General features: G+C 40.0%; 1 protein-coding gene across 4 annotated transcripts in view; it reads left to right on the top strand.

Moving 5' to 3' along the window:
• The window catches only part of cdk14 (cyclin dependent kinase 14), a 135,762-nt gene that overhangs the window by 73,553 nt on the left and 49,824 nt on the right, over positions 1–12,385 (top strand). For 3 of the 4 annotated variants that reach the window (XM_020091284.2, XM_069537971.1, XM_020091285.2), the window contains one exon: positions 3,651–3,744. In XM_020091284.2, coding sequence (XP_019946843.1) covers positions 3,651–3,744 — 94 coding nt within the window. Of the gene's footprint in view, positions 1–3,650; positions 3,745–8,887; positions 9,088–12,385 lie in introns of those variants that run through there. The other variant, XM_020091286.2, reaches the window with a different exon arrangement.

Genomic DNA, 12,385 nt, shown 5'->3' with positions numbered 1-12,385 from the left:
TAACAGACAAGACATCAGATTGATACATATAGTATGGGGAAGGCAAACAAAGACACAACATAAACTACATCTTATGTCTATTGTCTTACAGGGGGAATGTTTAAGTTGGTACAGTCTCTCTATGGTACCTTATACAGTGGTTCAGATCTATCAGTCTGCATCTCACCTTGCCTGAGGCCCACAGATTTAAGAATCACATGATAATATTTCAAAACATTTAAGTTGAGTTTCAGATTCTTTCATACATGTGTTTAAAATAGAGAAAGATAGTTTTCAGTCCAGTTTGGAATGCAGTGCAATTCATGACATCAGTCTCCATTTAGCAACCCCCCCCCCCTCTAAGAGGTGAGACATGTCATGTTGGGTTAGTACGTGGTGTGAGAGGAAGGTTCCTGATGCTGCAACAGTCAGAACATTAGTTTGAGATCACGTCATTGTTGTAATGAGTTAAGGTGGACAAATCCACCTCCATCCCACTGAGAGCCATCCTGTCACATGTACTCACACATACCTGGTCACTTACAAAGATGTCTGATGAGGAGACTTAAGGACTAAAAGATTGTGCAGATCTGTTTGACTGCCTTGAGAAGAGAGGGGGGGATATGATGGAAGACAGGTGAGGAGCTGCTCTAGTCTGACCTTCTGAAGCACATGATCGAACGGCAACTTGACTAAATTCAGTCAAGTGTGATCGTGCTCAGTTTAATGTGCTTGTTTAGTTCTGGTAGGCTGCTCTGCAAAACATCTCCAACTGTTAAGGTTATATATATACGATGTTCGCTGCCACCAGATTTCGCACTACAACACAGTCTCTTGGAAGTTCCTGGAATTTATATTCAATATTTGTTTTTTTTGACATTCAGCACATTCAGCACGTATTTCAATCAGAAAAGTTTTTCATGGCAGTTTACTTTTTTGTCAGATGGGGCTGTGCGGCACAGAAGCTGTATTTTTCTCATTTATTAGTTATATTTAGACTCTAACCACCACATTACTGAATGTTTAATCACAGGATTGGATCCTTGATTTTATTTCTTTATTTTAATGTTATCATCTCAGTATTAGATTCTAAGTCTTGCCAACAGTTTCAATGTTTGTTATGTAGGTCAGTCATTGGGACTTGCTGTTCGAAATTAACTTAGCATCTACCACAGGACGAAGCAATGTTGTAAGATTGAGAGAAAGATGAGAAACTGTGTGAATGTTCAGTCTCATTTCAAGCAGACAAAATGAAAAGTATAGTTGTTTGGATGCTGGTAACTCTTCCTCCATGGAACGTGTCACCCAGCGCAACAGTGAGTTCGCTGGGTTTGTCAGCCAATAAATGAGCTCTGTGTCTGGCTTTAGATAAACACAAAAATATATGTTAGTGGAATACATTCATTGTTGGTTTTGGTATATAAATGTAATTCTTTTGACAATAAACCAAATAAACATTAGTGGTAGAGATGCTGTATCCTTTCTCTCTGTTGCAGCTGCACAGTGTTAATTTAGAGGGGCCGCAAATGTCTCATCACAGATAATTAGGGAGGGAGGGACACAGAAGATGAATAACAGGTTTCACAAGCATCATTTACTGTACCCATGAGCTAATGATCCAGATGATAGTGTCAGAATATGAATAAAAAGTAGAATTTGTAGATGAGCTTGATAGAGAGAACGTTTGAGAAACACAAAGGCAAGTTCTGATGAAATTAGGTCTCCTTTTTTCTGTATTGTTCCAAGTAATCAGGGAGTGAAAACCACCCACAGAAAGTCTCTGAGCAGTTTTGCAGTGTGAATCTCTGTAAGTGGTATTTTTCTGTGGCAGAGGCTTTCCAGTCCTGTCACAGATCTCCTCTCAGTAAACTCTGCTGCCACCAGGAGGGTTCATTATCTGTCTGTGAGCAAACAGGTCTGTATTTACTGAGGCTCATTTACTGTGTGCTAAAACTTAACCAGTGACAGACTGGTTTACTGAGAGTTTACAATCCCAGCCCCTCTGACACTGTATCATTACTATAACAGCAGGGATTAAACGCACACTGTGTGTCCAGGATAATAAATGCATTGAGCAGTGTGAACTGAATTTAAAAAATAGGACAATTATATTAGTAATATCCTGCAAATGAATTGTAAAATCTGTTTGTGTGTGTGTGTGTGTGTGTGTGTGTGTCTTTTTGTTTCCACATCTGATCAACTTCAAACTTTGACTATTTGGATTTTCATCTTGTTACTGTTGTCGGGTAGTAACTTCATCATCTACTTTGTGTCATACAGTATGTTTGAACATACAATATGATATTATATGAGTGATATATGAGAAGGCAGCTGTGGCTGAGTAGAGCGGTCGTCCTCCAACCAGAAGGTTGGTGGTTCGATCCCCAGTCTTCCCTCATGCTGGAGCATACAAAAAAAGTGCTACTAATAGATGCACTGTATGAATGTGTGTGTGAATGGTTGAATGTACTGTAAAAACAAACCATTTACCATATCATATAAAGTGTGAATTGGTAGAAATTGGTAGAAATATCTAAACCTGTATGAAAAATGACCTTTGTAGACCCTCCCATTCACACTTCAGCTAACAGAGCTGTTCGCTATGTTCCAGTAGAACTATGGAGGATGAGGTTACAGCTGTGTGGTGGAGATGGAGGGAGCGTTTCCAGTCACTGCAGGCTTCAGTAGTTTTAACATGGGCAGAGTGTAGGGGGAAGTATTCTGTGGAATGTATTTCTGGTGATCTCTCTTTCTCTCCTTTCTCCCTCCCTCTCTCTCCTGTCACATTTCTAGTGTTTGAGCTCAGAGTGTGCATTGAGCAAGAAAGGAAAGTCAGGAAGGAAACAACAGCACAAATGAGCTCTGACAACACACACACACACACACACACACACACACACACACACACACGCGTTTGTACTTCTATCTTGGGAGCGAGGACACTCATTGGCCTAATGCATTCCATAGCGCCTTACCCTAACCCCGACCATCCAAACTAAATGCCTAACCCTTACCCTAACCTAAACCTCATTCTAAACCTAACCCTAAAATCAAACAGCAAACAGCCCTTTGAAGAAGTGAGAACTGACCAAAATGTTTTTACTTTCTAAAAACGTCCCCTCTCTGTAGGGTCTATTCTTTAAATGTTTCGCACTATGATGTAAGTACAGGAACACACACACACACACACAGACAAACTGTAAACATACACTATATATTTTCCACTTTCTCAGTTTAACCTACTCTGTATTTATTGATTTATTTGTTTATTAACCTGTATTAACCAGGTTAGTCCCGTTGAGATTAGATAGACAAACACAGATTAATAACATTAAAACTTGATCACATAACAATCATGAACAAGAGATTTTTACCAGAGCTTTGAACTGGCTCAATGTTGCCAGGTTTTGAATCAGTCTGTAACTTATTCCATATGCTGCCAAAATCCTTAAAATATTAAAGACAAACCAGTCTTTACTACATTTTTTTTGCTAAGTTTTGTTTAATAATTATTGTAATGATGATACTATTGAATTTGCTGCAGGAAATCTGTATCGTATATCAGAACAAATTTAAGAAACCACCTGTTTATCGTGGAGTTGAATGAGTGGAATGCTTCAGCTGAGCCTGTGTTAAACAGGAGGTCTCATTATGTGTCACTCTGTCTTTAGGGGAGTGGGCTGCATTTTCATTGAGATGATCCAAGGAGTGGCTGCCTTTCCGGGGATGAAGGACATCCAGGACCAGCTGGAAAGGATATTCTTGGTGAGTCACTGATGTTGCAATGTCTAAATGTGTGTGATGTGTATGTATGAGTATGTGTTCTGCTACGGGCGTTGCAGAAAACATCCCGCTCTGCAGCTTGCATCAGTTCTGCAGGGTCTCCTGTCTGTCAGTCCAACAAGGCTGAGCATTAACTGAATGTGTTTTATACAGTTGGAAAACATTTCACTCATGATGCCACAATGATGAAACATGCCCTCATTAATCGAAAATGTTATCTTGTTGTGTAGAAACATATCCCTGGGTAAATATTGAACCAGGATTGCACCGACTGAAATTGACACAATGCAACCCAGGGACATGCCAGACATTTTGAGAGGCTACTGCACCAACCTGAAAAAGGGAAACTGCCTTGTTTGCTGAGTACTGAGAAATGCTAACTTCCAATACTCAGCAGATTTAATGGACGTGTTTTGTCAGTACTCGATTAGTATTGAGGGTCAAAGGTTCTAGCTCAGAATGCAAGGGATTCTTTTTTTTTTACTTTGGTATCTTTGGTTGTATTTGTGTTTTTTTATGAATAGTTATTTATAATAAAGGTCATGGTTAAACTGTGACATATCAATCATCAATTACATGTCTTTGTCATAAAGCTTTGAAAGCATCATCTTAGGAATCATTGGCATTTTTTAAATATATGGGAAATGTTTTGCTCCCTTATTTACTCAACATGAATAAATTGTCATGGATAAAACCTTCCTACATCTTCTTTCCTCCTTCCGCGGACAGATCTGTCAGCAGAAGTGTTGATCACAGAGGAAGTGGTGCCAGCGTGTGAGCTGCTTCAGAAGTAGTGTAGAGCTCAGAGCCCCACTGTGGTGATGTAGGAACAGGATGTGCCTCTGCCTTCCTTCTCCCTTATTTCTCATACCACTTTGCAGTAAGGTTGTGCATCGGTTTGTGCGACATGACAGAGCTGCCATGTAAGTCGATGTGCGTACATTGACTCAACAGAAAAGGAAATAAGGTTCAAATTACTGAATGACTGGATTGATTGGTTTAGCTGGCACTCATGTATAAGCAGGCTCTCCATATATTTGTCATATATATATATCATCATTTTAATTAACTGTTCAAGGCTATATTTTTGTTATACTATATCATACAGGTTAAATAGGCTCAAATATTTTCTGTGGGATGCTCAAATCTCACCTGGACTGTGAACCTTGGTTCCTCTTCACATCACCCACTAATGCCAGGGTTAGGATGTGATAAAAACAGCATGAATCATTCCCTCCATCCTGCCCTGTCCCCAAGGTCCATGCCGGTAGTCTAATGATGTGTTTTCGTCACACAAATTATATCCATTAATACCAGTCAAGACACATTTGAATTCTATGTGCATATAATTACTGCTGGTTTATCCATCTGTGGCCACAGTCTGTTTGCAGCAGGATGTCACACCACGTCACAAAGTAGCCATGTTCTCGGGAATGTTGCCTCAGTGGGAAGATCTCTGGGTTTACAGCACAAGTACCACCATGGTTCTGAGTCAGCATGGAGCAAAATCCCAGAGGAACATGGCTGGAACAATTGTGGAGGCACTTGACTGATGAACAATACAGGACAGTTGCCAATAAGTAATTACATTTCTGAATGTATCTATCTTGGTTGACTAGCATTAATATTTTAAAGTCAAGTGAGGCCTCATGAATCATTTCATCGCCTGATCTGCCATCCCTCGACATAATTCCATCTCCAATCTCTTAATTGAAGCAGAATGTAACAGGGCAGACATAATGGATTTATATTCATAGGCTGGAGGGGCCTGAATAATTAATTCAGACAATTACAGAGATGAGAGTATGAGAGGGGTTTGACCAGAGAAAAAGTCAAGTATGGAGACAAAGCATGTTCACATTTGGCCTCTGGGTGGAATGCCAGAGATAGAGAGTGGAATGAGAATGCAGGGATGAGGAGCGGTGAAGGGAGCCCTGCAGGCAGGGGATCACTCACAAAGCACAAAAAAACTAGCAGAAGGAAAGTAAGATGAAGAAAAACACCTCTTATTGATTGTCTTTTATGCCAGAAGGGGAAAGAGGGACTTCCTGCACACATCTACAAGAGCCTCCAGCGCTAAGTGATCCCAGCTCCTCTCCCAGACGCAGACACACCATCATAGTGCGAGAGAGGAAGAAGCCCAACACTGGGATGGCCGCTGGCCAGACTCACAATGAGGCTCAGCTGCACGTTGCCTCCCTATAGAGGCTTTCCAGTGTGTTCAGAATTTTTTTTCCTGCAGGCATCATGGAGGTTCACTGGAGAATTAGATACGATACAGCCTGAATACCTAAAGAAGAACATGGAGAAGCTAATGATTCATTCTGTGGAAGTCAAAGTGACTGTCACATGCTGTTTGGAATTAGAGCAGACTATGTTCTGCATTTGTTGGTTTCTGCTGATGATGAGGTTGATTGTTGATAAAGGGTAATAATGAAAACTCTGCTCCTGGTAGAGTGGAGGCAACGTCCCAGTAGAATTATGTTGTTGTGGTCTCCCCAACACCCCCACCATTATAATGTGACATAGCCAAATCATAATGTTTTCTACACTTATAGTAGATACTGACAGTAGTTTGAAAATAGTCTGTATTTATTTAGTGCTTTTACTAGTCTTGATGACTCAAAGCTCTTCACAGTGCACCCATTCACACACATTCACACTGTGCATCTATGTGCAGCACTTCGTCTATCATACCTCACTCACACAAAGCCTCAGGGGTAATTTGGGGTTCAGTATCTTGTCCAAGGACTTTTTATTACTATTTTTAGAGACTGGGATCGATACAGTGAGCTTCTGAAGAGGGGAAGACCCACTCTCCTCCTGAGCCACAGCCGCCCCGCTTGCAATCCTTTAAAACCCAGTGATATATGCATTCACATTTCTTAATCAAATATGAATACCAATAAGAATACAACAATATTAAAATGTTCTAAATGAATAATAATAAAATAAATGTATTTATCTAAGACCATCTGAATTAATTTAAGATTTACAAGTAAAAAAAGCACTATTCTTTAAGTCTAAATATGATAAATAGCTGTCACATGACAATTATGATTATAGTGAAATCAAAGCTTACAGTTATAACTGACTAATTCAGTTTGGGAAGTTTACATTCAAATTTAATCTTCATGAATATACTGATATTTGCCGTTTTTTCCTTGATATTCACTTTTGTTTATAACGCCACAGTTTATCTTTCTCTCTTTTCTGCTCTTTCTGAATCACAGTCAGCACATTGTGTTGTGTATTCAGCCGTCAGCTCGAGGTAAAAGACAGATGAATATGTTAATGTGGAGACGTGCTGCTTGGAAAGTCAGTGTGTGATTACAAAACAAGTCTGCTTGTCAGAGTTGGCCTGATGTTGACATTTCCATCCCGGCAGCTCTGCGGGCCTGTTGTCTGCTGCCTGGCTGTCAGACAGGTCAGAGTTTGGATGCACAGCCTAAGAGACTCATGTGAAGGGCACCATCAATGAATTATGCAGAGTCAGGAGCATCTCAAAGGCCACTTTGTTTGAAGAGAGGAAGAGAAAGGTCAGCTTCCATCACTGTTTGAGAGGCAGCCTTCCAGGAGCTGGGTCGGCATATTGAACAATGCCTGCAGAGCTGGAATGTCAAGAGGTGGCCTGGAGTTTTTCTGCGATTAGCAACACCTTCAGTGTAAAGGAAGGTTTGCATTGTCATGAAAAAACAACAGCTTGGTTTGATGTCCCGGGACATTTTGTGCAACGAATAAGTGATAAATACCTGTACGTGATCATCACCTGCTCGGATCTATAGGCTACATTGTGAATGTTTCCAACTGCAATCAGTTCACTACAGAAATTAATTTCCCAGCAGATGTTTTATTTTAGTTTGAGGTTAATATGTAACTCAAGAGAAGTCTGTATAGTAGTGCGCAGAGCAGACGCACATAGTACACATGGTTCCTGTCCTCCTGATGAAGATGGTGAAAAATGTATTGATGTTTTAACTGGCCACAGATACATGTCAAAATCCAATTCAGTTGTCCTTATAGTGCTGTCATTCAACTAATGGTTTTCTGTAGTATTACAAATGCATACATCCATAAATGAGGCTTCAATCAAATAAAGTCACAGCACTCTCTGAGCCCTGTAGGGGTCGTGTCCTTCAGTAGCACAGAGAGATTCAATTCAATTTTATTTGCATAGCGCCATATCATAATATACATTATCTCAAGGCACTTTACATAGAAGGTCAAGAGTTCTATTTAATCTTATTTAATATAGAGAAACCTAACAGTTCCTACAATGACTTTGGTGAGTGTGGAGAGGAAAAACTCCCATGTTAGAAATCTCTTATTTTGTTTAAAGATAGACAAATTAGACTATGGTAACCATCACTTCAGTGATGTCATCATGACATCATTATGTCTGTATTACAATATGAAAAGTTATCATTGCCGGACTGGGGCATTAACAGTGTCCAGGGAATGTGTCTCCAAGCAAATGCTGTTTATTGTATTCGCTTATTCTGTGGTAAGATACCATCCATGTTTGTTACGTAACAGGAAAGATAACCATGTTTAAGATATTATAAAATATAAAAACATTTAAGCATGGGCCAGTTTTGACCAGTGGACAACTGAGACAATTCATATCAACTTTCTTTCCACCGATTATGTATGAAATCGTACCATGCCTTAAATAAGTAAAAACACAGAATGTCTTTTAACTAGAGCAGTCTGTTGAATCATTAGCACTCCAGCTACTGTGAAACCTTTGTTGATCAAATAAAGAAAACAGTCACTGTAGGACGCGGCTGTTAAACACAGTCTTTTGAATAAAATTGTTGGCTGAAGGCTGATTTGCACTGCAGTACTCACTGCATGTCTTTTTATAATCAAAGTCTTCTAGTGATAATTACCTGGCAGTATGAAGAAGGCTGAAGCTTCATTTACATTAGTCATTCCTCAAGGGGTGGTGTGCTGCAATATTTCAGGTACCATACCATTCAGGGAACCATATCCTGTCTGAAGGACACAATCTTCTTCTTGAGTGTTGATAACAGCTATTTTGTAGTATTGATTACAGGTATTTTGTATCTTTCTTTGTAGTCATTAGTATTCTGATGATTAACACCCAGTCCTTGTGCTTTAGGATGGATTTCCCAGGAGGTACCTTCCCTATATCCTGCTGGATACAAACTCATTTACACCAACGTCCAGTTCTGCTCACAGGTCAATACAGGGAGAAGAAAAAGCAACACTGCCCTTTCCCTTCAAATCCTTCCTGCCCATTAACAATTAAACATCAGATCAGGATCCTGTGGCAAATGGATTAATAAATAATTCCTCAGATGGCTTTTCTCTTTTGTGCCAGTAAACCCTTTTTTAATAAGGTTTCCCATCTGCAGTGGTATCATCACTGACAGCCTTAAGGCTGTGCTATTTCCTGGGCTTATCACCTTTCTGACAGCAATATGCACATCTAGGTGAGGGAGGTGTAAATGCACAGTTTTATATATTCAAAATGTCATTTTTAAGACGAGTGCTGGTTATAAAATATTTGCATGTTTTCCACATTGACAGGTGTTATCATGGCTTTGTGTTTCTCTGCACTGTACCGGTTTCTCTCGCACACACCTTTTGAGAATGTCTGTGAGGATTAAAGTCACTCGAGCTGGTTAACTAGCTGTCAGCACACGGAGGATTATGTCCAGTGGAAGAGCTTATATGAATATGGACAGATCTATCTGCAGGAAATAGCCTGTCAGACAGAGGTGTGTGTGTGTGTGTGTGTGTGTGTGTGTGTGTGTGTGTGTGTGTATGTGTGTGTGTGTGTGTTTCTATTTCTATGCATCTATCCACACAAGATTCACTTGCTGGCTAAGTCTACCTATTCATTTCTGTAATTCAGATGTTTGCAATTAGCTTGTGGGACAAATCCAGTAATTAGGTACCAAACGTTTATAAGTAATGTATCTTCCTTCTTGTAAGTTGTTTTGCTTTTACTAATGCCTTTATTGATTTAGTTATTATGATAATACAGGAAAACATATGGCTGAGCAGCCGCACCAAACAACATGATTGACTCAGAAAGAGAGGGATGAAGGCTGTGACAGGAAATCAGAGAATATTATGCCCACGTCTTTACAGAGATCCTGCTCCATGACAGCATCCCAGATCAAGCTATTGTGTTTGATGAGTAGACCTCTGTGTCTGTGAACTTACGTAAACAATATAATTCAGTTGTCAAAAAAATTATTGTAAAGAAATTGATCATATTTTATGTCCATAGGAATTCACTTGTGTGTTACTGCCTTTTCATCAGTGCTTATTCAACAAATGCACTAAGGTAATTGTATGAGATCATCAACAATTGCATGACAAGACTAGATGGCACTCAGAGCACATACCTCCGCCAAGGCCCAACAGTCCCTTTGAATTCAATCAAGCTGCACCAAATCGTACACACTCACATCAGTTCCCTAAAAATGCCAGATTTTCTCATCAATTATCCAATTGACACGCTCACAATCCATTAATTATTCCCTGGGAAATCTGTGAAAATGTCAAAAAACTCTCCAATCTCCAAATTGTAATAGGCCCCTCCCTCACCCATACCACATCCTTTCACCAAGATTTGTTGTAGTCCATCCACGAGCTGTAATCTTGGAAACCAACAAAAAAACAAACAGAAAGGGATGAAAATACAACAACTTTGGCAGCTTTGGCAGAGGTCATGACTTGGTGGTATTTTTTTGGTAGAAAACAATTTTTAAATCAAGCAGACCTAAGAAATATTTTACCTAAATTCAACTGGCATGTCCACATCTCCCCCAGGACAAGAGATATTGTGGACCATGTTAACACAAATATTGATGGCAGCTTTGAAGCTTGCCTACATCATCATTGTGGTCTATTAGACTGCTCTCCCTCTTCTCTACCGTGCTCGCAGCTGATAAAAAGGCCCAAACCATCAGTGAAGTGTGGAGAGACAAAGCTACAGCAGCTCTGCAGGACTGTGTTGAGGACACAGACTTGAACATTTTCAGAGATGCTGCCACACTAAATAATTTTCATTTCATTCAATCTGTCACATCATGTCACAACTATAATGAATCTATCTAGAGCCCCCAAAAAGTGCCTTTCATTCTGCTGACAAGAGCGTAGACAGCTCTGCCAGAGCAAAAGTGAAACCTGGCACCAAGGAGGCAAAGCAGAGACATCAGCCGAGACTGGAGGGAGATCTCAACACCACCTACTCCAAGGATATGTGGCAGGCAATCCATAACATCACAGGCTACAAAAGAAGGAGCGCCCCCACAATCTATGAGGTCATGTTGCCAGCTGAGCTTATTACATTTTGTACTGGCTCTGATCTCGTCAACAAAGAGTCGGGTGTAGAGTCTACTCCACCTCCAGAGGATCTGCCGCTTTCAGCATCGACGGCGGCTGTGAGAAGAATCCTGCTAATATAAAAAAATGTCCAATCGCCAATTTTATTACTGACAGTTTTGACATATCACTATCACAGCAATGTTCCCACTTGCATAAAGACAGCCACCATCCTCCCTGTTACTAAAAAGTCTAATTGATCACTTATTTCAATTTGCAAAAGGTTTATTTGGAGTCTCCCAGAGTTGCAGATCATGAAAGTTCCTTCCACCAAGTCTTAAGGTAATTCGTTGAGTAGTTTTTGCTTTATCTTGTTTACTAACAAAGAAACAAACAGGGGTGAAAACATAACCTCCTTGGTTGCACGCACTTCTGTCTACATCACTGGCGCTGAGTGGGTGGGAACAATTGATGTTCCTGGAACTCAGTATCACAGATAACCTGTCATGGTCATCATATTTTCTTGAGGACATTCAAGACGGCTGAACTGCTGTGCCAAATTCTAAATTAAGTTTTTCAAAGCATCCAACTGGACTCATCACAAACCCAGGACAGAGTGTTTAAAAGCCCCATCATTGTTTACCCATCCACTGATTGTCTGTGATGATGGTGAGATGAGGTCTCTGTGCAGAAAAGAAGACAACAGCCACCCCAGCCTCAGTCTGCTCTCTCTGCTTCTGTCTGGCAAGTAATAGAAGTATCCAGACTTCAGAGAAGTTTTTATTTCCTCAGGCTGGGAGGCTACTGAATTCATCCTCCACACTCCAACACAAAGTTGACTTGATTATTTATTCATTCACTTATATAACTTTTTTGGAAGTAGCACAAAAGGACTAAATCTGTCATTTTGTTACACAAGCTTGTGTTGCATAGTGATAATTAGATTGAAGTTCTTGAATTTTCCTCCGGCTGCTCCATCAATTTGTCAAACACTGTGGACAAAATACCTGAAATACTAATAACATTTTCTGTACTACATTTAAATACATTTGTACTATTATCTAAATAAAAGATAAAAATCAATCCGAAGACTGTTCAATATTTGCAGCTATATATCTTTAAAACTCTTTCTTTGTTGTATGCATAGAGTAAATGCCTAAAACAGCTGCCATGGAGCCTGGATGCATGGTGCAAAGACTCATTTCTCTCTGTGGAGAAGCCTGTTTATTCCTAGTATGAAGCATAAGCCAGTGCACATGCGAGCTGATCTTCTCTCAAGGGAGAGCAAGAGGCTGCTGGGGAGATAGATAATGCCATT

The sequence above is a fragment of the Paralichthys olivaceus genome, chromosome 13 (genome assembly GCF_024713975.1).
Source record: "Paralichthys olivaceus isolate ysfri-2021 chromosome 13, ASM2471397v2, whole genome shotgun sequence".
Classification (NCBI taxonomy): domain Eukaryota; kingdom Metazoa; phylum Chordata; class Actinopteri; order Pleuronectiformes; family Paralichthyidae; genus Paralichthys; species Paralichthys olivaceus.
The sequence above is the reverse complement of the archived record's forward strand: the minus strand, read 5'-3'. Positions and strand labels throughout refer to the sequence as shown.